The sequence below is a fragment of the Protopterus annectens genome, chromosome 5.part1 (genome assembly GCF_019279795.1).
Source record: "Protopterus annectens isolate FY-2018-M chromosome 5.part1, PAN1.0, whole genome shotgun sequence".
NCBI lineage: Eukaryota > Metazoa > Chordata > Ceratodontiformes > Protopteridae > Protopterus > Protopterus annectens.
This window is the reverse complement of record NC_056736.1, coordinates 314,965,497-314,991,889: the sequence shown is the minus strand read 5'-3', so window position 1 is coordinate 314,991,889 and position 26,393 is coordinate 314,965,497. Positions and strand designations below refer to the sequence as shown.

The following is a 26,393-nucleotide window of genomic DNA, read 5'->3' as shown; positions in this document are numbered from 1 at the left end:
AGGTCATTTCTAAATCAGAAGGCATGCTTTTAGTTTCATGCTTAAGAGATTTACACATTGCTGTAATGCATTTAATTCAAACTCCTTAGCAGCTACCCTTTATCAGAGATTTCTACACAATATATTAACTTTGTAATTTTCAAATACATGCTTGTGTTACTATTAATGATGGGTTTTCCTAAGTAATTTCTCTGAGCTATTCATTTTTCTGTCACTGCATATAATGCCATTACTTTAACTGTATGCTCTAGTACCCTGGTCATGGTTGACAATGGTCCTAGAATCACGCTATCAACCCAGTCAACAAATAGAATTAAATAAAAAATAAAAATAATTCCCACTGCCTCCAATATTTAGCAACTTACTCATGGTACCGCTATCAATATAAGAGGCCTGTGTGTTGTAATTCACCATCTCACACCCAGAAGCATGCAACTGTCCTCCCATGACTCAGGTAAGTCTTAGGACATTGCTATCTTATTACTCTCATGCCGTTTCAGATGTACCAGTATCAGGCATGTGTTTTCCTCCTTTATATTTTGCATGGTTCCATTCAGGCTCTTTTCACTTTAACTATTTCTATTAGCTTCCTTTTCTAGTCTATGCCAGTCTTTCCTACCCAGTACTATCTGAGCTGCTACATCAATAGTGCTTTCAGTTTCTTTTCCTGATGCCAGAAGACCGTCCCTCAGCAGTGTCTCTCCTGATAACGTCTTTTACATATTGACACCACCACAGAGACCCTCTTCTGCTTCACAAAAAGAATGAAAACTAAGACTATAGTTCAGTGGCATACAGAAAATATTCCAAACACAAAAGTCATGAAACGGTAAGCTAGCATTTGTGAGCTGAGGTGGGATGAATGATCAGGTGGGAATCAGGGTAAGGTACAGACACAGAAGACGAAGGATCCTATCTATGTAACATGAATCTTAAATAAAAAGACATATTACTAATAGTTAAACAAGCGAAATACTAAACAATAGCTAATCCTCTACCACTAAACGCTTAAACAGCATTACTAGAAAGATTCAAAATAACCTCTCTGCATATTTGCTTCCGTCTAGTTATCTCTTGGGTTTCTTCCTATCTCTCTCCTTTCCTCTTCTACAAACTCATACACCAGACAAAAAACGGTTCAGGTAAGTGCAGCTGTTCAGGAACACTTCAGAAACATAGCCTATTAATTTCACATTGTAACAACATGCTATAAAGAACCGCGAGTAGAATTTATTTAAAGCTTAAAGGTTCAGCCTTGTTTGTTCTGAAAACTAGTGCTTCATATCAGTCGTCTAAGTCATCTTGCTGGGTAGCACATGTAAGAAATGGCTACCTACAAATGAATTTTAAACGTTCTGCCTTCCAACTGACAGCACTGATTTACCTGCATGCAATAAGATATTTAAACTGAAATTAAGTTTACAGAAGGTCAACATGTTTCATAACAGGTTTGTCATGGACTTAAATCTACGTGGAAATAATCTTACAAAAATCTAAACTATCAGTTGAACATAGTTAACGCATATTACTCGTTGGGGAGTGTTTCTCGCATAGCTATTTTCTACAAGGAATCAAATTGTACAATGTGCTTGGAAATTAGGTTCTCATTCACTAATGGAGATTCATCTTGGCTTAAGTCATTATTTTAGACTTCCTTACCAGAAAAATATTTTGGAAAGGAGACAAGCCTTTTCAGACGGATTTGGCTTCTCTTCCTTGTGTACAGCTTCCATCCTGACTGCCCCAGATGGACGAAATAGGCAGTTAAGTGATTATAAGTAAATCCTGTTGTGACAAGTGCCTTTAGCTGCGGTCTTTTGCGCCGACTCACTCTACTCAGTTGCGAACTGACAGCACATTATTTTTCCACTTCGTTTGTAGAACAATGCTTATCACCACCTGGAAGCTGAACAGTTGCCACAGTAACAAGATCCTGGTTTCTCATCAGAGCTAAAACATATATACAAAAAAAGCTAGGTAAACAGTAATATTAAAATCAGAAGGAAATAACAGTGAACTGCTCTCAGGAAAAATGAAAGTATGCAGTCATTATATAAGCATAACTATTTTACAACACTTTCAGGACTGTTGTTTCAAAATCCTAGTGTGGTAAACTGAAACATGCTTAACATTATATATGGATATGCACCACATACCATGCTGTCTCATAAGCGGGAATGGCAAGTTAAAGGAAACTGCAATGGGAAGGCTTAGCCGGCAAAAACACAAAAGACAAACATCAAGGCATCTTTGAAACGCGTGTTGCAGCCAATTCACGTTACTTCCTGGAGATCGTACTTCAGCAGCTCACAAACTGCGGACTGGATTTCTTGCAATCGGCTTCTAAACTTGATGTCATCACAATTCATCTCTACAATGTGAGTTAAACTGGAGACACTTTATTTTCGCCTAAATTTAAAGGCTTAAAATGTAGAGTTAAACAGACGCTGTATGAAAAACAGAAAATGCAACTTATATGTACATAGTTGGTTCTCAACCTTCCATCTCCAAAACGAGGAACACTCGCCTTCATAATGTGGAACAAATGGGCAAAATGTGGAACACATACTAATGGCTTACTAACAACTTCAACTAGGAAGGTGAAAGGATGGTTAAAATATGCTGGTTTTACTTATAAAGAAGATACTTTAATGAATTAATATGATTAATTTCTATTTACCATGGATTTCACTTAAAAAAATTTCTAACACGGAATGTGTGACAGACTCTTTCCATGTAGGGTTACCACCTGTCCCATTTTGCGAGGGACAGTCCCTCTTTGGGCAGTTGTGTCCTGCAAAAAAATTGAAAAAATGGCAAATGTCCTGAGATTTTAGGACAAAATTACTTCCTATATTTTATGTAATAGTTGCATAAAACAGTTATTCTGTATCTGAAACACCTACAAGTTATAAGAAACAGAATAAGGAACTAAAATGCTACACGAATAAGCTTTTATTTAGGCAAAATATGAAGTTCTATCCTTTTTACTGGCCATGGGTATGTTTTGCCCTGCAAAATCTGACGTTTGTACCAAAAATGTCCCACTTTGGGCATTTGAAAAGGTGGCAACCCTATTTCAATGTGGAACTTCGAGGAACATGAACTTTTTAAGACCCCAAATGAGGAACGTTCCTCGTTATGAGGTACACTTGAGAGGTATGTATATGTACACTTACTTAACAAGAAAAACGTCTCAAAAATAATAGTGAACAAAACCCAGAAACGGGGACAGATATTAAATATTGCGATTACAAACTTAGGAATTTGCTAGAATAACAAGTTTTGCATCGGCATGCATTTTGTTAAGGATAGGAAGTGTGAAATTAAAATGTCTGTCATTATTTAGTGACTTCAGTCCTCAAAGATTTGTTAGAAAGCCATATATTTTATGAGGAAGAGATCAATATCCTCTTCTTCCGGCTTTTCCCGGTTAGGGGTCGCCACAGCAGATCACTTTGTCCGCTTATGATTGGCAATGGAGTTTTACGGTGTCATTTTATGGAGTCGAGTTCCCAGCCCGGCGCCCAACCTTCCACAGAAGGCACACGTGCAAAAATCTGGACGTTCTGTGAAAATCTGTAAAGTTAGAAATGAGCAAGATCTGTCATTCTTTTTTCCTATTTACTGGTTAATGTTATTACTCCAGTCTGTATCTTGTGTCTTTGTGTTTTTTTTCAATAACCAAATAAGCCATTTCATTTTAACAGCCAGGAGCCGGGTAGCCGCAGTGGTGGAGCGGTTAGTGTTGTCGCCTAACAGCAAGAGGTTCTCTGGTTCGATCCTCGGCTGGGGTGCCTTCTGTGCGGAGTCTGCATGTCCTCCCTGTGGTCATGTGGGTTTCCTCCGGGTGCTCCAGTTTCCTCCCACATCTCAGACATACTGTAGGTGGACTGCACACTCTAAATTGGCCCTAGGTGTGAGTGTGTGTGCCTTCTGTGGAAGGTTGGGTGCCGAGCTGGAAACTCGACACCATAAAACTCCACTGCCAATCATGAGCGGATAGGTGATCTGCTGTGGCAACCCCTAACTGGGAAAAGCCGAAAGAGGAAAAAAAGATTTTAACAGCCAGGAGCCCTATTGTGTGTAGGAAGAATACGTCTGGTCTCATGTGGGACATGCAAAATGAGATAAAAATGCATGTGCGTGTGTGGTACTTCTAAACTTCTTGGCACACAAATTCAGGAAAAAGCAAAAATAAAATGTATTCTACACACACACACACACACACACATGTCTAGTATGTCTTCTCACCCCACCATGAAAAGACAGCGACCCCTGTGATCAGAGTGAGTGGAACTGAAAATACAGGTATAGCATTACATGTTTCAACCTATTGCTTTTAGACACACACACACACACACACACACACACACATATGTATGTATATATATATATATATATATATATATATATATATATATATATATATATAAATAACAACATGCTTTTAGTCTCCTTTCCTCAAAAAAAACAGCCACTTATATATGCATCTTATGTTTGATTGTGAGGAAAGTGAGATAAAATAAAGATCAGAGAAATGTTTCCAACTTTTTACTCCTAGACAGCACACTGCACCTATACAAGCTATAGCTTGTACACTGCTCCTAGTGACGCCCTCTGCTCTGTGAGGAAAGGGAAAGAAATAATGGCCACACAGTCCTCAGCCTAACATAAGATATAGTGACTAATGCACACCTCTGAAGCTTGGAAGGAAAATTAAAGAAATTAATTAGAATTAAAGAAATGGAAAGAAAGCTTAGTCTGAGCATTTATAAAACTAAAATAATGCTGCTTAGTACCGCTCCTAAATGGCAAAATAATTCTAAATCGCTTCTTATCCATGACCATCTTGACAACCCCATTGATTAAGTCATCTCTTTTGAATCTCCTTTAAATCCTTGGTATGTGGCTTGATCCTGCACTGATTCACTGAACATTCATCTTCACCTAGAACAAATATGGATTAAAATAAATTCCCTCCTAATTTGGTCCTATAAAATTTCACCCTTTCTCTCCATACGAACTATGAATGCCATAGGCAAAGGCATTATACTAGCATAGTCTGAATATAAAACAACAAGTAACAAGGTCACACAGAAAAAAACAATCAGTAAAAACTAAAAGAAAATCTCAGCCAAGCTAGATTTTCCACTGTGTGATTCCTTAAAACCTCTTGTATAAGAGGTAGCATGGGATATATGGAAATGACGCCTTAAGGACATCAGATATTTTGGCTATATGGCAGTTTTGAATGCCCACAGCTTTTTTCTATTTTTAAGTCTGCTATGGACAAATGCAGGCCAATAAAGCCAAACCTCACTAGCTGTGGATATGCATGTTTCAACCTTCTTCTGGTCTCATCAGCACAGCATAAGTGGACTATTTGGCTAACATTTGGAAACACAGGGTTATCATACCCAGGTAATGCTGAAACACCTGATGTCCTTATAGGTTCATAGGTTGGTACTAGGCTATTGGCCCTAAGGCCTATACAAGCCTAGCCATAACAATTCCCTGGCTATTTCTTCCCATAGTATTTACTTCTCTGGAACCCTGTCTAGCAGGGTGACTGATGTGATCCCCGAGGTGAATTTCCTATCTCCCATCCAATCATCAAGGTTTCTTTTGAAGAGGGCCAAAGAGGCACTCTGCTTGACATGTATGGGCAGTCTATTCCAGAGTCTGGGGAGTCTCTGGGTCAGGAGCCTATCCCTCCAGCATGTTTTGTTCATTGTGATGACAAAGTTTAGATCACTGAAGCGTGTGTCTCTCAGGGATTGGGATTTCTTTAAATGTAGCATGTCCAACAGCTCTGGGTTTGACATGGCCTTGTATGTTAAGAAGAGATCACCTCTGAGTAGACAATATGTGACAGAGTATAGGTGGAGTTTTTTTAGACGGTCAGCATAGAGCATCTGCTTTAGGCCTGTGATTCTTTTAGTGAGGTATTTCTGTGGCCTTTCCAGTTGTTGCAGACATCTTGAGAGGTACATACCAAATGGGGCATAGTATTCTATAATGGGTCTAATGAGGGATGAGTACAACGGGACAATGACCTCCTTTTTTCTGGATGGAAAGCCTTTAGTGATGAGGTGTGTCACATAGAAAGATTTCCTGACTGTTGTGGCAATGTGGTTATCAAAGGTGAGACCACTGTCTACCTGTGTCCCTAAGTCTGTCATTACACTTTCCGTGTTTAGTGTACTGCCACCTATGTGATAATTCATGGGTACATGTTTTTTTCCCAAAGGGGATAACTATACATTTCTTGGCATTGAGCTTGAGCCCATGGCTTTGGCACCAAGCATCTGTTTCTGTAAGGGGTCATTTGCACATATCTCATGTTACTTCTAACAAGAGGTTTTAAGGAATCACACAGTGGAAAATGTAGATTGGCTGGGTTTTTCTTTTAGTTTTTACTAATTGTTTTTTTTTTGTGACCTTGTTACTCATTTTAATTTGCTATTTGGGATATTTTGCAGATACCTCAATGATTGTGGACATCACCTGGGTACGACAACCCTATGTTTCCAAATGTTAGCCAAGCAGTCCACTTATGCTGTACTGATGAGGCTACAAGAAGGCTGAAACATGCATGCCCACCAGCTAGTAGGGTTTGGCTTTATTGGCCTGAATTTGTCCATAACAGACTTAAAAAGGAAACAAGTTGTTGTATTCAGAACTGCCATATACCTGAAACACCTGATGCCCTTAAGGGGTCATTTGCATATATCCCATGCTACCTCTAATACAAGAGGCTTTAAGAAATCACACAGTGGAAAATCTAGCTTGGCTGGGTTTTTCTTTTAGTTTTTGCCACATAGTTTGAATATGGAATTCCACTGGATGCAGCAGTATCCAAAAAAAAAAATCTTCCAACTCTCTCCTAGAAATGAACATTGTGAAGATATGTGAAGGCTGCCAGCCTAGCTAGATATAATTTTGTAGATAATTCTATGTCATTGTAAATATGAATATAATCCACTGGCTTGTCCTCTTAAATGTAAGAAAACTGTGTTAAATGTTGAACTTCAGAAATGTAACCACAGTGTACTCTGGTGGAAGAAAGCTGATAAGTCAAGCATTGTATGACTGTTTGATGTCAAATCTTGGATGCATAATGTCTGGACTTAGAAATCCCTTCTATTGTTTTGAAACAAGAGTTAATTGCTAGATTTTGCATATATAATGTATTTTATTGCTATAGTTTCCTGGCCAGGTGTAAGATCAAAGAAATGTTAAAACTCTGAGTTTCTGTTAGCCTGGAAACGAGAGAAGTGTCAAGAATGATGTAATCTAAAGTGAGTCAGCAGTGATGTATTATCAATTTAAGGGATCTCAGAGAGAAAGAGAGAGCATTTTGGATTTTGTCTGAAGAACTGACCACTCACCAGTACTCTGCCTTTTCTCTATGTGTAAGTTTATTTAGAACTGTGATTGCTGTTAGAGTTAGATAGGAATTTAGTCAGATTTAGTCTAGCTGTTTTCTATATTTATGTCAGACTATTCTACAGTATAATTTTAAGCATTTTCCTGTGATTTCTGAACTCTTGGCTAACACTGTGTTCAATTGAGAAGATTTGCCTTGTGTTTTTATTATTAAATATTTTTAAACCTTTCAACTGTGGCTGTTTTGTGTAGAGATAAGTTAAGCTCTAGAGTACATTGCATGTGTATATTGATACTGTACAAAGCCACTCCAAATAAGCCTTGCTGCTCATCATACTTACTAATTGGATAATAATATTGCACAGTAATAATTGGACACCCTTTGGTAAGGGCATTTTTAGTAGCTGATAAGAGTAGTTGGTGGCAGCGACTACTACCTTGTAGAGGGTATAGCTGGAAAACCTGTGCCAGCCTTCCCCAGGAGTGTCTGTGTGTTTGTATATAAACCAAATTTCAAAGTGTGTGTGTGTGTGTGTGTGTGTGTGTGTGTGCCAGCTACTTGGGCAGGGACACAAAGCACTAACAGAGAGGGCACTGGAGGTTTGGCTTAACTACTTGGCAGAGATCTGTACCCTATAGCTGTGCCACTGGGGAGTCTTACTGGGGATCTGGAGAGAAAGGGAGAAACCAGCCCCAGACTAACTATGATCTCTGTGTGCTCTTAAGGGAAATTGTTATCCTTCCCAATGTGGATGCCCCTCACTGGTGTTTGTGTTGAGGATTGAGGCTCCTTGATTACTGGGTCATTGCACGGACATCACAAACATCATTGTATCAGTCTTAATAAAGCCAGTTGGCTACCTGTCCATCAACATGCAAAGCTACGTCTTGGATCCCAAATTGAAAAGCTCCTCAAAAAACACTCTTGTCCTTCCCTTGTCTTCAGCTTACTCAGACGATTCCTCAGTTACAGTCTAAGAAATCTTAATTATAATTACTTTGGTCCACCAATTCATTCCTCCAGATCCAGACTTCATTGCACTAACCATGCCTTCTCCATCACAGGTCCCAAACTCTTGGAAACTATCTGGTCTAATCTTAAAGACTTTATCTTGTACTCCTCATTCCATGCTCAGCTTAAAGATTATCTCAACTCCAAGTTAATTTGCATATTCTTTGCCTCTGGACACCTCACTTAATCCCCCACTCCCTCCTTCATCAGTCAGTTATTTTTGTCTTCCTTACATTATTTCCCTACACTGATATTTGACATCTCTTTTACATTTTGTATGTATATATATATATATATATATATATATATGTATGTATATGCATACATACATATATATTGCATATAGTCAATTTCTGTGTGCCTTTACCTTACTTTTAGTATGTTTTACACTTTGTACTCTATCCCTTCACTATTTAATCATGTTTTTGTTCATCTTCTCTCATTACTCTAATCATCCCTTTCCATTGTCCCTTATACTGTGTATTGTGTTATTATTACAGTTATTGAGTCATTGCACAGCATTTTGTTTGTATTCATAATACTTCTTCTGAGCTTGCTTGTCTACTGTTATTTGTATTTGTCTGGGCTGAAACTGGAGTAGGTCCATTTGGATCAGTGCTGTACCCTGGTTAACAAATTGAATTAATAAATAAATTATATTGTTCCCACCCCAGCCTCACACACAAGCTACAGTGTGCCCTTCAGTGCACACCTCTGCGCAAGGCTAGTTTTAGACTCTGTGGTCAGGGCAGAGGCCACTACTAATCCTGTATCACAATCTACTTATACAGCATTAGGTGAGTGCAGGCTACCCGGCCCTCAGATGCTGTAAAGGACTGGATGTTCTGTGATGCATTTTATTCCTTGCTATTTTAGAGAGAAGACTGCTTAAACTGAGCAAATGATAATAAGGTCAGTTACCTTCATCCAGGCAATCCCAACCAGTCTGAGTGGGATAAAAGAGGATGGCTGCATGCATAATACATTTCACCTATGCTACACACAAACAGCTGCTGTACATTAAAGGTATTCCAAGTTGCTTCATATAAATCACATTAGTCCTGAAAATTCAAAACAACAAGCAAACAATACTCCCGTGTGGGTCCTGGGGTGATGGGTGGCCCATGCGTGGGCGGTTGGCGTGATAGGGCCCGTTGGACCAAACACAGCCGGTAAACGTACCAGTATTGTTAGCCATTATTATACAGTTATAATTATTGTATTTAATTATAAATTTATAAAAATAAATAATTAAATATGGCATTTAAATAATCCCTATATCGCCTCCTTCACTTTCCTTTTGTTCGCCTTCACTAGTTCTGATACAATGCGAGTTGATGTTTACATGTACCTCAGGGTGGAGAAAAAAAAGGCGGAGAAGTTCTCGCAAATTATGTTTAATGGCATTAATTAAATTTATTTATTTGAAAGCTTTTAACTTTAAAAGACGGAAATCTAAGCGGTTTTTTTTATTTTGTAGTTTATTACATTACCTTCATTAATGTTAAGTTTATTCTTTAAAACTAAAAAAAGGAGCCGAAGACAGCCAGCCTTATCTGTTAAAGTAGTTTAACATAAGGAGTTAACGTTTTTAAAATAAAAAAGCAACAAAAGGAGAGAGAGCTTGTTTTTAAAGCTGTCTCGCTATGTTAAACTAAACTCATATTAGAAACAAATTTTTACTAAAAGAAAGTCCGATCGGGCCTTTCCTAGTATATTGAGGGATTTACAACGGGCACGCTGGTTGGGCTGGCCAATCAGCGTGCACGTTTTGAGGGTAGGCATTGTATAATAGCAGATAACTTGTTATTTCCATCCTCAAATAGCCCTACCAATTTTACCTTCTCTGTTATGCATATCAGATGTCAATTAAGTAGTCCATCTTCCTTCACACCAGTGCATACTAGTAATTCTAAACTAAATAGTGACTATTTAAAATGAGCAAATGACAACAAAATCAGTTACTTTCATCTGGACAGATCCAACCTCCACCCAGCAGTTATAACCACTTCTGTGTACAATTCAAACATCTGATTGTGATAAAATAGGATGGTCATATAATGCATTTCATCTTTGCTCCACAAAGACAGTTGCAACAAATTAAAGTACTCCAAGTTGTTTTACATAAATCACAAAGCCAGTAAGTTGAGCAAACAGCAAAAGCTAGTAATTTTATGCGCAGCCAGGTATTAGAGTTTCATGCTTATTTTTCAGAAAAAAAAGTAATGCTGATGTACAAAGCCTATTATTCTATTAATTTTAACTTAAATAATAATGTTTAAAATCAAGCCCTGATTTAGGGCCAGTGTCCCCTCCCCCTATACCTCATTATTTTTTCCCCCTTATCTTCATCAGTGTGCCAGCCAAAATATTTGGTTGCTCACTGCCAGCGAAATCATTATTTTAATAGTGTGCCTGTATATTAAGAATTATTTCTGTTCAAGCATCAAAATACTGGAATATAAAACAAAAAGGGACATTTTTGTGGGAAAAAAACATTTTTTTATTACAGGCAGTACTGCAGAAAGTGCTACCTTATAACTGCTGTAAACTACTATACCGACTTAGCAGCTGAAATCAGCTCAACACTCCCATACAAATGTCAGACAAAGGGGCAGAATGTGTTTTGTTAGTTCATCACACAGTAATTAGCAACCACCTTTGTTTGTATAGCATCTTAACCAAAAGGTATATCATTTATTTCTGCCACCTATCAGCCATTTCCTACACTGTATTTATTGCACATGGAGATACGCTGCATCGGTTTAAAATTTGAACAGGGCAAAATAGTCACACCCCATCCACTTAGATTTGGAGATTATTTATTTATTTATTGGTTTTCTACTTTCTACAGTAAATGTACTGCATAAGTATATGGATTTCTGTCTCTGGCTCTATCAGACAAGTGACACATATCATGACCTGTATGACAAAGAGTATAACAAGCTAAGAAAAGGCCCCATTTCCCATTTGTGGTTTTATCCAACTACCAAGCTTAATTACACTATATATTTTTTCTACCCAGCTAAGTGAATTCTGTCTTAAGTCAGCTACAGTTTTTGCTTTTTACCGTAAAGTAAAGGGCAAGACATGTGGATTTTAAACATAGAACCACAAATAATGTGTAACTTACATAACAAAGACAAGAGTGTGAGAAAATGACACTATACATTCCAAGTACTTACTGAAGAATAAGTAACCAGGGTGACACATTAGAAAGCTGCATTTACAGTGCTAATACTGTAGGATACTATCTTAAGCACACCCTGCAGTGCTACAAAACCAGCAGTTTTAAAACATGACTTTGATAAAAAACAGTTGTGTAAGAACTTACCATAACCTTAGATGTCTTTCTCTTCCATGTTGCAATATTCTTAACCTTAGGGAGTTGCTGCCTGCAGGACCAGACATCCGGCCAATATACCAAAATCTTGAATGCAGGGGTATGTGCGACGCAGCATGTGAAAGTCATAAACTGACTGTGGCAATATCTGTGATGTCTGCACATACACAATTTAGACCTGGCTGCCACATAGTGAGAGCCCTCAGAACTAGGAGGAGTGGAGCAGACTAACACCTCCCCCCAGACACAAGTCAGTAGTCAGGGAAAGGACTCATTTTTAATGTGGTCTACAGAAAAAGAGGGGGCAGGTGGTTGGGATTGAATACTGCAACATGGAAGAGAAGAACATATAAGGTTATGGTAAGTTCTTACACAACTGTTCTATGCCCTTCTATTCCTATGTTGCAGTATTCTTAACCTTACGGAGAATACCAAAGCTCTCTAGGTAGAAATGTGGGAGGCTGGAAGGGGAGCAGAGTCAATGAGACCCTGCAAAATGGATCTAGAAAACCCTGTTCTACCCCTGGAAATGTAGTCTAGTTTGTATTGTTTGGTGAAGGTATGTGCAGAAGACCAAGTTGCTGCCTCCAGAAGTGAGGAGTAATCAATGCCCTTGAAAAAGGCTGCTGAAGAGGAAGAAGTTCTGGTGGAATGGGCCTTGATGGATGAACCTAATTGCTTTCCATGAAAGGAATAGCACAAGGTAATGGCCTTAGAGATCCAAGAGGCAATTGTCTGTTTTGACATGGCCTTATCTAGGGCTCTAGGATGAAAACAAACAAATAGCTGGTCCAATTGTCTGAAGGGTTTGGTCTTGTCTAGGTAGAACCTCAGTTGCCTATGAACATCCAGTGAATGCAAGGTCCTTCTGGAGGAGTTCTGAGGCTGAGGGTAGAAGACAGGCAGGTTTATTCTCTGGTTTAGGGATAGTTCATTAACTACCTTGGGCATGAAGGAGGGGTTAGTTCTAAGGGAGAACCTATCTTTATGGAAAACAAGGTAGGGAGATGAAGCCATTAGGGCTTGTATCTCTGAGACCCTCCTGGCAAAAGTGTGAGCCACTAACAAAACTGTTTTCCAAGTACAGAATTTAAGAGAAGAAGAATGGGCTGGCTCAAAGGGAGCTAGTGTAAGTTTTTCCAGCACAACGTTAAGATCCCAAGGTGGGGGTATAGGCTTTTGAAGACGTCTGATGTGAAGGACCCCTTTTAGAAATAGTTTGACAACTAACCTGGATGCCAGAGGGGGGTTCAAGGGGCGAGAAGCAGAGATAACAGAGGGGTGCACTTTCACTGAAGAATAAGTCAACCCTGAATGCAGTAACTCACAGAGGTAGGAAAGGCCAACTAGAACCGAGGCTTTAAATGGGTCCTGTTTACTCTTAAGGCACCAATGGGAGATTCTATTCCATTTAAATAAATAATTTCTTCTAGTACTTGGTTTCCTGGCCTCCTGCAGGACATTGAATATGTCCTCTGAGTATAGGTGCCTGAAGGGGCTCAGAACTCTATCACTCATGCTGTCAGATTGAGGTTGAGAAGGTGGGGATGAATAATAGACTCTTTGCCTTGTGTGAGTAGGTCGAAGTGGTGGGGTAACCTGTGGTGATTGCCCTGGGTTAAAAGGAAAAGTAGGGGAAACCAATGCTGTTAGCCAGAAGGGAGTCACCAACAGGATTTTTCTTCTGTCCTTTTGTATTTTCAGGAGGACTTTGTGAATCAAAGGAAATGGGGGAAAGCATAAAGGAACATTCCTTCCCATGAAAATGAGAAGGCATCCACTTCCCAGGCTTGTGGATGGAGAAGCCTTGTGCAATAGAGTGGTATCTGTCTGGTCTGGGAGGAGGCAAATAGATCTACTTGAGGAATACCCCACTTGTGAACTAGATCCAGAAATATCTCCCTGTGAAGCATCCATTTGTGGGAGGGGGATAAGGTCCTGCTTAGGGTGTCTGCCATCACATTGTCTTCCGATGGAATGTAAACTGCCTGTAAATGTATCTGTAGTGCTGTAGCAAGGGACCAAATTTGAACAGCAAGGCTGCAAAGAGGGTAGGACTTTGTTCCTCCCTGTTTGTTTATGTACCATAGGACCTTCATATTGTCTGTGATGACCTTTAATGTGCCTGGTAGAAGGATCTGTTGAAAGGCCTGTATTGCTAGGAAGAGGGCCCTTAACTCCTTTAGGTTGATATTGTCTTTTATTTCTGGAATGGACCATTTTCCCTGCATTTGTGATAGATGCTGGTTCTGTGAAGAACTGCCCCCACCAACCTAGGTCTGATGCGTCTGTGTAAAGAGATTGTGTGGGTGGAGGAATTTGCAAGGGTACCCCTTCATTGAGGGTGATAGTTGAAATCCACCAGCTTTTCCTTTTTTAGGCATGGAAGAAGAGGAAGACTTGTTTCCATGGAGTGAGAGTGTTGGTTCCAACTGTTTCTCAGTACCCACTGAAACTTCCTCATGTGCATCTTGGCTAGAGGTGCCACGAGAATCAAGGATGCCATAAATCACAGGATTTTCAGGAATTCTCTGGCTGAGATGGATGATAGTGGTAGGAGGGATTTGAAAAACTGGGAGAGAGACTCCACTTTCTGTGTTGGGGCAAAGACTGACATTGTCTGTCCGTATTCTGCACCCCAGAAAAACTAGGTCTTGTGTGGGAGTCATTTGAGGCTTTAGGCAGTTTACAGTAAAGCTTAGATTTTGTAGGATCCTGCAAACCAAGACCAGGTGTTGAGACAGGGTGCAAGGGTCTTGATGTAGGATCAAAAGGTCATCCAGATAAGGATACATTTGTATTCCCTGAAGTCTGTAGTATGCAATGACTGGGGCTAGACATTTGGTGAATACTCTTGGTGCTGTGGAGAGCCCAAAGGGTAAAGCAGTAAATTGAAAATGTGATGAACCCACTGAGAAACAAAGACATTTTCTGTAAGTGGGGTGAATAGGGATATATAGTTAGGCATTCTTCAGGTCCAAGGAGGCCATGAGGACTTGTTGAGGAACAACGGGAAGGAGGTGATGTAACGTGAGCATTTTGAAGGTAGGTAAACACCCTGAGGAAGATATTGGGGTAGGAATGGTTGAGTATGGGTCGCCAAGGATCATCACTTCTTGGAACCAAAAACATTCTTGAGTAAAACCCCTTGGCTACTTGTTCCTTAGGTATTTGTTCTATAGTGTCCTGAGAAAGGAGTTGGCTCAGGATCGTGGGAAATAGTGGAAGCTGACTGGGTGGTGGTTGTGGAACTCTGTGGAATGGTGGAGATGCCCACCATGTCATGAAGTATCCTCTCTTGATGATGAAGAGTACCCACCTGTCTGTGGTCATTTTCTGCCAGGAGGGTAGAGATAGGGTTAGGCATAGGGAGAGAGGGGTGGAGGTGGGTAAGGGAAGAGAGTCACAGTGGAAGAGCTCTATCTGGGTCTGGCTGCCTCTGAAAGGAAGGAGGTGTGGAAGAGGAGGAAGATCTAGGGACAGTTTGTCTCCTTGTTTGTTTCCGTCCCCTTGACTGGGTAGCAGAGGTGTGGGATGACTGCCTACTGACAAAGCTAGGCTTTTGGGAATAGTTCCTATGGAATCTGGGAACAGGTGAAACCAATAAATGTTTCATATTCTGTACATTTTTTCCTTTTTCCTGTAGTGATTTGAGTAACTGGAAAGAGGCAGCTCCAAAGAGTACTGAATTTTCTAAAGGGACATCTAACAATTTAGCCTGGACATTCAAAGGCCTTGATTGTAGTTGTAACCATGAAAACCTCCTAAGGACCGAATCAGAAGCAGCTGCTTTAGAAGAAGCTTCAACTGCATCATAGCTGCACTTAATTGAATTTCCTGTCACCTGGGATACTGTGGATAGAAGGGTATTCAGTTGAGCCTTAGCTGGAGAGTCAGGAATGTCTGGCAGCAAAGTGGAGGCCTTAGTCAGGGAGTCTAGAGCAAACTTGGCCATATGAGTCTGGTAATTAAGTGCTTTTATGGCCAAGGTAGAGGAAGCATAAATCTTCTTTCCCAAGCTATGCATGAATTTACTGTCTTTGTCAGTGGAAAACAAGGAAGATGAAAGAAGCTGCCTGGAAGACTTATCAGCTGAGACTGCAATAACAGCAGGATCTGCTGGTGGATTCTTAAAAAGGTACGTTCTTTTTCAGAAAACTTATAAAATCTGTCTGGTCTCTTGTTAGCAGGAAGCTGTGACTCAGAGCTCTGGGAAGCAGCTAAGAAATCATCCTGGTATGCTGGAATTAAAGGCGGGACTGCAGATGGTGAGAATTGCTCCATCTGGAGTAGTTCAAAGTATCTTTTCTTGGTGTTTGAAACATTTGATACCTCCCACTTGAAATGCTGTCTAAGAAGGGAAATAGTATCCCCAAAAGAGAAATCCTCTCCAGGTGAATCAGGAGTGATGGACTCTTCTTCTGGGACAAAATCCTTAGGCTAATACATTTGTGAAGTCAGGGACTCATCAGAGAAGGAAGACCCTTCCTCTGATTCTTCTTGTGCAGGAAGTGGAAGGCCTGAGTGAGGAATCTGGGCCTGAAGTACCTGAAAGGCCTTGAACAGAGACTGTGAGAATGCTTCCCAAGCTGGGGTATGCTCTTTAACCCTGTGTTTCTCTTTTTGTTTCCTTTTTAAGGTAATTGGGGCAGTAGAAGGCCTGGATGCAGACATCTGACTGGATAGCAAAGCAGTAGAAAGCCCTGGTTCTCCCTCACCATCAGGAGATGATGGTTGCAAGGCCTCAGCAGACGTACTTAGGGTATCCACTGTTCAGGCTTCCATTCCAATTTCTGGTAACAGTGGAACACCCAAAGTCCAGAGTGTTTCTAGGCTGACATTCACCTCTAGAATTTCACTGGGCACCTGAGGCACAGCTTGGACGTTGGGCCTAACTTTTTAGCCTTCTTCCTTGGTGGCTCATCGGAGTTGCCTGCTCCTTCCTCCATCCCAAATGCCAAACATTGAAGACGCTGATTCTCCAAGTTAAGATTTAGAGCTGAGAGACAGCTTCTAAGCATTTTAGGGACAAAGGATTGACAAATATCACAGTTCTTAAAATCAAGACCTGCTCCTAAACAAAATAAACACTGATCGTGCGTATCCTTATGTGGAATCTGTCTTCCACAGGTGCACTTTCCATTCCTAGATGACATACATCTGAGAAAGGTAAATAAAATCCCACAAGGGTACTTATCTGAATGTGGACAGCCAAGGCTGGTTGTCAAGAACGGATAGGCGATGCCAAACACACACCAGATAACTGGAGCTGCCAAATGGACGTCTGAAACTCGCTATTGCAGAAAAGTTCTGAACTGGGTACGTGCAGATGTCACAGATATAGCCACCATCAGTTTATGGCTTTTACATGCAGCGTCGCATGTGCCCCTGCACTCAAGACTTTAGTATATTGGCCAGATGTCTGGTGTTGCAGGCAGCAACTCCCTAAGGTTAAGAGTGCTGCAACATAGGAATAGAAGGACATTCACTGCTTCTTCTTGTAGTTACCAATACTTTAACAGTACGTGAAGTAAAATACATGGCAACTATGGTTAAAGGGCACATTGTGGAGTTTTTCAAAAAATAAAACACCTTTGTTCCCAAGATGAGAGCATTGACAGAACAGTAAAATTAAAGCTAATCATAATTAATAAAATTTCAAAGAATAAGGATCCAATAAATCACGTCAAGTAACACAAGCCATGAAATTCTGCAACTAGATGGCAATACAAAGGAACCAAATCTCATCCATCAGCCTGTTATACACCATTCAGTTCATTAATATATGTATATTAAAATGGTAGTGCAGTACAGTGCATCAAACTCTTTATTTATATACTTTTTGGCTGCTGCAGCCTTGATTATCTGCCTCTAATAGCATTGTTTCCTTAAGACTTTGTTTCCCTCTTCCCTCCATTATTATTCTCCCTTCATCACAAAGTTAAGTAGTTGTGCTCACTGTACAATACACTCCAAATACTTTCTTTAAACAGAAAACTCTCAAACTCTCACTGAAATAAAACAATTTTTATACATAACTGCTGCCTGTACAATCCACCAAGTTGCACATGGGCTTTCTCTTTAGTAACTTCCATCTCTGTAAAATCTTAGAATATATAAATATGAGTATTGTTTGTGTATAAATGTAAATAGAAATGCAACTACTCTGTGTTTAACTGTAACTTGGTATAATGCAATGTAAGCAAATGCGGCTTTTCTTCCACGGTCTCTGCTGAAAATGGGTGCTATTACCCAGTCATTCTTTCCTGTTAAACAAAGACAAACAAATAAATAAACAAATCTTGATCAGTGTGCTGGTCAAAATAACTGGTTGATCACTTCCAGCATCAACTAAAAACAAAAAAAGAAAAAAAAAACTTACCTCACACTACCACCAAAGGAATCCTTTACTTCTTCACACCATAATCACTTCAAGCATTTGTAATCCATTTGGGTAGCACTTAAACTTTACTGGCTTTTCTGCAATGTTCAAGTCTAACATGACTTGTATGGCAATTTGTCAACTGCAGCACCTCCCCATAGAGTCACCCATTGTGCTATGGGCATATTTTCTTTAAAAAGGGGTGCATGTGTATGTTAAGATATTTATTTATTTTAGAGCAAGGAAAAACTCCTTGCTGTAAAAAATAAATAAATATATTGCATAAAACTACCCCTGAAAGAACGCTGCTCTTGGCAGCTACCAAGCTGGCCTATGCGTAAGGCCAGCCTTGTGTTTGTGTGTGTGTGTGTGTGTGTGTGTGTGTGTGTGTGTGTGTGTGTGTGTGTGTGTATTTAGAGACACACACACACACCTCTCTGCCTTTCCTTCTTCTTTATCCCTCTTTATATATGTATATGTGTATATATATATATATATGTATATGTATATGTATATGTATATATATATATATATATATATATATATATATATATATATGGCTTACTCTATATGTATATATATATATATATATATATATATATCTATGTAGCTTACTGTCAAAATGTTGGATGGCAGTTCTCGTACTGGCATAGTTGAAAGGCTGTTTTTAAGTTCATGTAACACCGATCTGGAAAATGTTCGAATCCACAACAGCAAATGCTTTCGCTGCTATGAGGTTGACATTTTCATTGGATATCGCACAACAGTGGGGATCAGGAAATTTACCCTTTTCCTCCCTGCAGTACAATCTCGGAGCTGAAATATATAATTAGCAGGAGGTGTGAGGGATCCATTTGTAGGAAATCACTGGATGTCAAGGTAAGTTGGATAATGTCGAATTCGAATTATCAACATTACTGCTTTCGTCGTTTTGAGTGAACGATGTTTTCATTTCCAACTTATTTTTTTCAAGTAAGTGTTTCAGCATTTTGATAGTAAACCTATATATATATATATATATATATATATATATATATATATATATATATATATAAATATAAACAAAAAAGGGAAAACTAATTGCACATGAATGATTACTCGTGATATTGGCATGTGAATTATTAAAGTAGACCACTGGCAAAAGTTCTAATGTAATCATAGATCACTTTGCATTCTTATTAAAATAAAAAAAAAAAACAATTTGCTGCTATTGCTTGTTTAAACCACAGTTTTGCTTTTCACCCTTGTCAGAGCTTTATCAGATCAACGTTATGTGTAGCAGTAACAAGCAATATACAGTTTTCTATTTTCCATATAAAAAGCTCTTTAAATTACAACAAAGGCTTTAATCCAAGAGCATTTAAACAGATCACATTCAATGACAGTGATTGGAAAAGAGGTACATACAGTCTGGATTCATGAATGCCTACACTACACTAAGTGAACACCATTCTGAGTGAATAGACAATGCAAGCCTAACTCCCACCTTCTCCTTCTTCCTAATTTTAGTTTTCCTACTGATTTTCTTAGAGTCTTAAATATCAAGGGAGATTCATAAAGGTTACCACAAAGTATAGACTATGTGTACACTTAGTGTAATATTTCTGAGTGAATAGACAGCAGAAAACATGTAGTAGGGATGTTCTTGAATACAGATAGAGTACTCTTAATGTAGGCATTCATAAAGCTGTCCCTTTATTGTGACTGGTGCTTTTTACTCCTTATCTGAGTAAGTACAAAATTGTGTATCTGGCTGTTGATCAGTGTGCTATGGAGAATGCCAAATAATAAGTTAAGCACCTAATCCTGCATTTTGTTACGTGAATATAATATATATATATATATATATATATATATATATATATATAAAAAAATTAAACTGATGAAAGTAAGACTACACCATTTCTTTAGTGAAAAAAATATACTCTCCATGACAAACTGTTTTGGGTAACCTCAGTTTATCTGAGGTTCAAAGATTGTGCATAAACAACCTTGTTCTGAGGGATTTCATCATAATAATGACAGCAATCTTATATGCAGACGGGAAAAAAAATCACAACACTGGGCAGGTGCATCAGTATGGTAACTGCCACTGAATTCATAAAAGTTAGCCATCCAGTTTTGCTATAACATATCAAAGCAATTCACGAAATAAACAATATCTACATCTACCTATATCTTCATATATATTTGTGAGTAGAGTCAAGTGAATTTCAAGCTTAAACTCTGTGTGAAATGCTATGGTGGGAGTGGGGAGGGGAGTCAAGGTTATTAGAACTCAAAAAAGGTCTGTTGCTTGGTCAGAGGTGTAAAGAGGAGTTAGCGACTGTGTGTGAGTGTGAGTGTGTGTGTGAGTCTAGAAAGTCTTTAGAGAAGGAGATGAGAGCAAAGTGCCCTCAGAACTAGCAGTATGCCAAGCTAAAAGAATAACAAAATGTGAAGATGTGTGGTTATGAAAATTCTCAGGCTCAGAATACATAGGGAAAGGGAAGGGACAGAGATGGGGAAGGCATAAGGACAGAGTCATATGAAATGAGTGTATATATATATATATATATATATATATATATATATATATATATATATAAAGTTTACTACCACATAGTCGATCGCACTTTATGCAATTGACATATGTGCAAAATCCAATTTGCATATCTTAAAATGCAAGCACCACAATGTCGAACCCTGTAATAGCGAACGTTCACTATTACAAGGTTCGACATTGTGGTGCAGATCGCACTAAAGTGGGGATCGGGAAATGTACCCTTTCCTTTACTGTAGTGTGATCTCGGAGTTTGTGTATATAAGTAAGGGGGTGGGGGGTGCAGGAGGGCTTGCTCCCCCTGCAAAAAGTGTGTTTTAATGTTGAGCGGATGTGAGCATTTCAGTAAAGTTGACATGTTCAATATTCAACTTTACTGAAATGCTTAGTATGGAATTTCCTGTATTTGGTGTTCTGATTTTCAAACATGTGGTTCAGACATCTGAACATTCGAATGCAGTAAATTTGAATATATGATAGTAAACTATATATATATATATGTATGTGTGTGTGTGTGTGTGTGTGTGTGTGTGTATGTATATATATATATATATATATATATATATATATATATATATATATATATATATATATATATCTATATATACATATATACTTATACACACACACACACACATAGACATGCATGCATGCATAAATCTACATAAATCAATATATCTACATATAAAAATAGCAAATATGTGGCTGCCAAGTAATATGTATAGGCAGTCGTGTTAAGTAAAATCATGTGTCCCAACTTGTGCTTACCACAGATTTATTATTATAAAGAACTATCTTCCCATTTCATTAAAAAGAAATGAAGGGCTTCCTCAGATTTCTCTATATGTCTAAGTAAAAGAGCTGCAACAAAAGTAAAAGTAATGATAAGACACAGTAAAAAATCAGAAGTCTAACCTAAACTACAAATAAATAATAAAGCATACATTTACAGTATATAAGAAGTTTTGGTCTATCTTAATAATATGTATGCCAATGACAAGAGTAATTGTTAATGTACAATTAGATTTCTCTTTTTAGTGTTTGTTTCTTCCTTAAGGAACATATTCAACTACTCTTAGGGCTGTAGAACTACATCTCGTCAGTACTAAGTTATGTTCACTCTAGCTGTCTATTTATATACTGTATGAATATATATATATATATATATATATATATATATATATATATATATATATATATATATAGGTTCATAGATAAGTACTAGGCTATCTGCTCAAGGGCATTTATAAGCCTAGCCAGAATGTGTTGGCTTTCGCCACCCCCTTAGATTAGTTCCCTGTGCCTCTGTCCAGCAGAGCCATTAGTTCCCTGCGCCACTGTCCAGCAGAGCCACTGCAGTGATCCCCGGGGTAAATGTTCTGTTTCCCATCCACCCATCAAGGTTTCTCTTGAAGAGTGTTAGTGAGGGGCTCTGTCTGATGTATATTGGAATCCTGTTCCAAAGCATGGGGAGTCTCTGGGATAGGAAGCTATCCCTCCAGCATGTCCTATTTATCGTTGTGGTGAGGTTTATATCTCTAGAGCGTGTGGCTCTCCGGGATTTGTTTTTTTTTTTTAGGTGGAGCATGTCCATCAATTCTGGGTTGGACATGGCCTTGTATGTCAGGCAGAGATCACCTCTCTATGTAAGCAGTATGCAACCGAGTACAGCTGAAGTTTCTTGAGTCAGACTGCATAGGGCATCTGTTTGAGGCCAGTAATCCTCTTGGTTAGGTACTTTTGTGGTCTTTCCAGCTGTTGCAGGTGTCTTGTAAGGTACATCCTAAATGGGGCTTTGTATTCTATGATGAGTCTAATGAGTGATGAGTAGAGAGGTACAATAACCTCTTTTCTTCTAGATGCGAACACTTTTGTGATTAGGTGGGCCACATAGAATTATTTTCTAACCACCTTGGCAATATGATTATCAAAGGAGAGATTACTATCTACTTGGGTCCCCAGATCCCTTATTAAATGTTCTGTATTTAAGGGACTACCACCTATGTGGTAGTTCGTGGGTACTTTGTTTTTTCCAAAGGGGATGACTATGCACTTTTTGGCATTTAGCTTGAGGCCATGATTTTGACACCAGGTATCCGTCTCAGTGAGACCCATCTGGAGGGTGTCTGTATCAGCCAGAGAATAAATTATAGCCCCTAGTTTGCAGTCATCTGCGAACGTGGTCAGCCATATCCCTCCTATGCTTGCCTGTATCTCTGAGAAGTATATACTGAACAGGAGGGGTCCTAGGACTGAGCCCTGGGGGACGCCACTTGTAACCAGTTTAGAGTCGGACGTAGAGCCTGCAACTCTCACCATGTGGGTTCTATCCATGAGCCAGTTGGCAACCCATTTCGTGATGTAGGGGTTTATGTTCAAGCTGGTGAGCTTGTCTATAATACTAGAATGGGGAATGGTGTTGAAAGCCTTTGCGAGGTCTAGGTAGGCTGTGTGCACCTCCTTTCACAGGTTCATAGGTAGGTACTAGGCTATCGGCCAAGGGCCTATGTAAGCCTAGCCAGCAAGGTTCCATAGCTTACGACACCCAAGAAAGTTATTTTTCTATGCTACTGTCCAGCAGAGACACAGAAGTGATCCCCGGGGTGTATTTCCTGTTTCCCATCCACTCATCAAGATTTTTCTTGAAGAGTGCTAATGAAGAACTTTGCTTGACATAGATGGGTAGCTTGTTCCAGAGTATAGGAAGTCTCTGGGACAGGAATCTATCCCTCCAGTGTGTCCTTTTTATTGTGGTGACAAGGTTTAGGTCCCTAGAGTGTGTAGCTCGGAGGGATTGGGATTTCTTTAGGTGCAGCATGTCCAGCAGCTCTGGGTTTGACATAGCTTTATATGTTAGACAGAGATCACCTCGGAGTAGGCGATATGCTATGGAGTAAAGCTGGAGTTTTTTGATGCGGTCGGTGTAGGGCATTTGTTTGAGACCAGTAATCCTCTTTGTGAGGTACTTCTGTGGCCTTTCCAGCTGCTGCAGATGTCTTGTGACGTACATTCCAAAAGGGGCATTGTACTCTGTAATGGGTCTAATGAGTGACGAGTAGAGGGGAACAGTGACCTCTTTTTTCCCTCATCTAATGCCTTGGTAACCATCTCAAAGAAGTCCACCAGGTTTAGGAGGCATGATCTGCCCTTAACAAAGCCAAACTGGGTAGGGTTCAAGGTTTGGAGGTTCCCAATGTCTCTGTTGATGAGTTCCATGATGATGCGTTCCATAGCCTTGCAGACCAGGCTAGTCAGGCTTACAGGGCGATAGTTCCCAGAGTTCGTTGTGGCTCCACCTTTGTGGAGCAGGATAACTGTTGCTGTCTGCCACTCTGTGGGTACGTAGCCTGTAGAAATGCTGAGTTTGAACTGTGTGTTTAGATGAGGGGTTAGTTCATTTTGGAGCTCTTGTAAAACACAGCCTGGGACACTGTCCGGTCCCATTGAAGCTGTGTTTTTGGCTTTGGATAGGGCTTTTTAACCTGTTTGTCGGTGATTGATGGGGCCTTACATTCTTCTGGTATGGTTATGGGCCCTTTAGGGGGTGAGAGGGGGTGACGTTTGCACTAAACCTGTGTGCCAGAATGTTGACAATATCAATCGGTTCAGTGTATTTTGTGCCATTCTGCACTAACTCAGAGCAGATCTGAGAGTTTCCACTTAGGTTCTTGACATAGCTAAAGAATGCTTTGTGGTTATCTTTCGAGTCATTGGCAATTTTTATTTCGAAACTAGCCTTGGATGATTTAATGAGGGATCGTAGTTTCTTGCTGATACTGATCAGGGATGTCTTTCCTTCTTGGGATTTTACTCTTTTCTGTACTAGTTTCCTCCTTCTGTTGTATAGCTTGTTTATGGCAGGGGGCCACCAGACTGGTTTCCTTTTCTTGGAAGAGTGAGTCTTGGTTTTACTTGGGATAGCATGATCCATGCATTCCTGCAAATGCTTATAGAGTGCCTTTGTAAAGGTTTCAGCAGCTTGGACAGCATTGTCCTTTAGCATGGGGACTGTGAACCTTTCCACCTCGGTCTTAAGTAATGTGTGTGTGTGTGTATGTGTGTGTGTGTGTGTGTTTGTGTGTGTGTGTGTGTGTGTGTGTGTGTGTGTGTGTGTGTGTGTGTGTGTGTGTGTGTGTGTGTGTGTGTGTGTGTGTATGTATGTATAGATATATATATATATATATATATATATATTCATTTCAGATGAAGTTTCTGACACAGTATAAACCACAAAAAAACAAATAATAAAAAATGGACCAATGGACATTAAAAAGCCCCCCAAAACACAACCATACTCCCTCCCTGGTCCATTTTTTGAGCTTATGGTTGTGACTCATAATATGATTAAGAATTTTGTATAAACCACTCTCAACCCACCAAAAGGCCATGGTGGTTCTATCCCCCCCTGGGGAGGGGGTAGTACTGGAGGAAACCATAAGGGAGGAATAGCTGGAACAAAACCCAGCAGCCAATGGTCAGATGGCTCAATACACTAAGTGGAGGGGGGTGGATTTTGTATGCACCACCAAGCAGAAGTAGTGTATACACATAAACTTCAACTTGTTTAAAAAATAGGCTGTAGTAACAGTTATGCGATTTCTATGTGTAATGTTGTAATTTCACCCTGCCAGAGAGTAGTAAGTCATCTTTTGACTAGGAAGGAATTGCAATTATCAGTTTCAACCAAGTGAATGAGCCCAGTGAAACTCAAGAGACTTCCCTGACCCACTTTTCAACTTTCTTTGCATCTTGACCTCATTAGGGCAGGAACTACAATTCACTGTAGCTTGCATATCTTTCAATTGTACCTCATTATAAGGAGCATTCCTCATTTTGAGTCTTAAAAATTATTCCATGGGTTTGACATGTATTGATTTTTAAGAATTCTTTATAACATCCATGATAATACGGAATAATATATAACCATGTTAATTAATCAAAACAAATCATTTAAATATGAATAAACAATAATATGATTAAGAATTTTGTATAAACCCCTCTAAACCCACCAAAAGGCCATGGTGGTTCTATCCCCCCGGGGGAGGGGGGTAGTACTGGAGGAAGCCATAATAGAGGAATAGATGGAACAAAACCCAGCAGCCAATGGTCAGCTGGCTCAATACACTAAGTGGAGGGGGTGGATTTTGTATGCACCACCAAGCAGAAGCAGTGTATACACATAAACTTCAACTTGTTTAAAAAACAGGCTGTAGTAACAGTTATGTGATTTCTATGTGTAGAGAGTAGTAAGTCATCTTCTGACTAGGAAGGAATTGCAATTATCAGTTTCAACCAAGTGAATGAGCCCAGTGAAACTCAAGAGACTTCCCTGACCCACTTTTCAACTTTCTTTGCATCTTGACCTCATTAGGGCAGGAACTACAATTCATTGTAGCTTGCATATCTTTCAATTGTACCTCATTATAAGGAGCATTCCTCATTTTGAGTCTTAAAAATTATTGCATGTACTGATTTTTTAAGAATTCTTTATAACAAACATCCATGATAATACGGAATAATATGTAACCATGTTAATTAATCAAAACAAATCATTTAAATATGAATAAACAATAAGCTGACGTCATTAGCAAGTGCTCCACATTTTACCCATTTGTTCCACATATTAGAAGAATCCAACATTTTGGAGATGTAAGGCTGAGAGTAGTGGTAGTTTCAGCTAGGTCCAGCATAATGAATATGTAATTTTAACTGGTGATAAGCT

At 39.3% G+C, this 26,393-nt stretch overlaps 1 protein-coding gene across 3 annotated transcripts in view; it reads right to left on the bottom strand.

Annotated features, from left to right (window-relative positions):
- The window catches only part of ABCC4 (ATP binding cassette subfamily C member 4), a 2,616,332-nt gene extending 2,613,959 nt beyond the window's left edge, over positions 1 to 2,373 (bottom strand). The window contains exons 1-2 of one of the 3 annotated variants that reach the window (XM_044072995.1): positions 2,157 to 2,373; positions 1,660 to 1,950 (exon numbers count right to left, since the gene is read on the bottom strand). In XM_044072995.1, coding sequence (XP_043928930.1) covers positions 1,660 to 1,733 — 74 coding nt within the window. In that variant the 5' untranslated portion in view covers positions 1,734 to 1,950; positions 2,157 to 2,373. Of the gene's footprint in view, positions 1 to 1,659; positions 2,101 to 2,156 lie in introns of those variants that run through there. The other 2 variants (XM_044072997.1, XM_044072996.1) reach the window with 2 other exon arrangements.
- Positions 2,374 to 26,393: the final 24,020 nt, after the last annotated feature.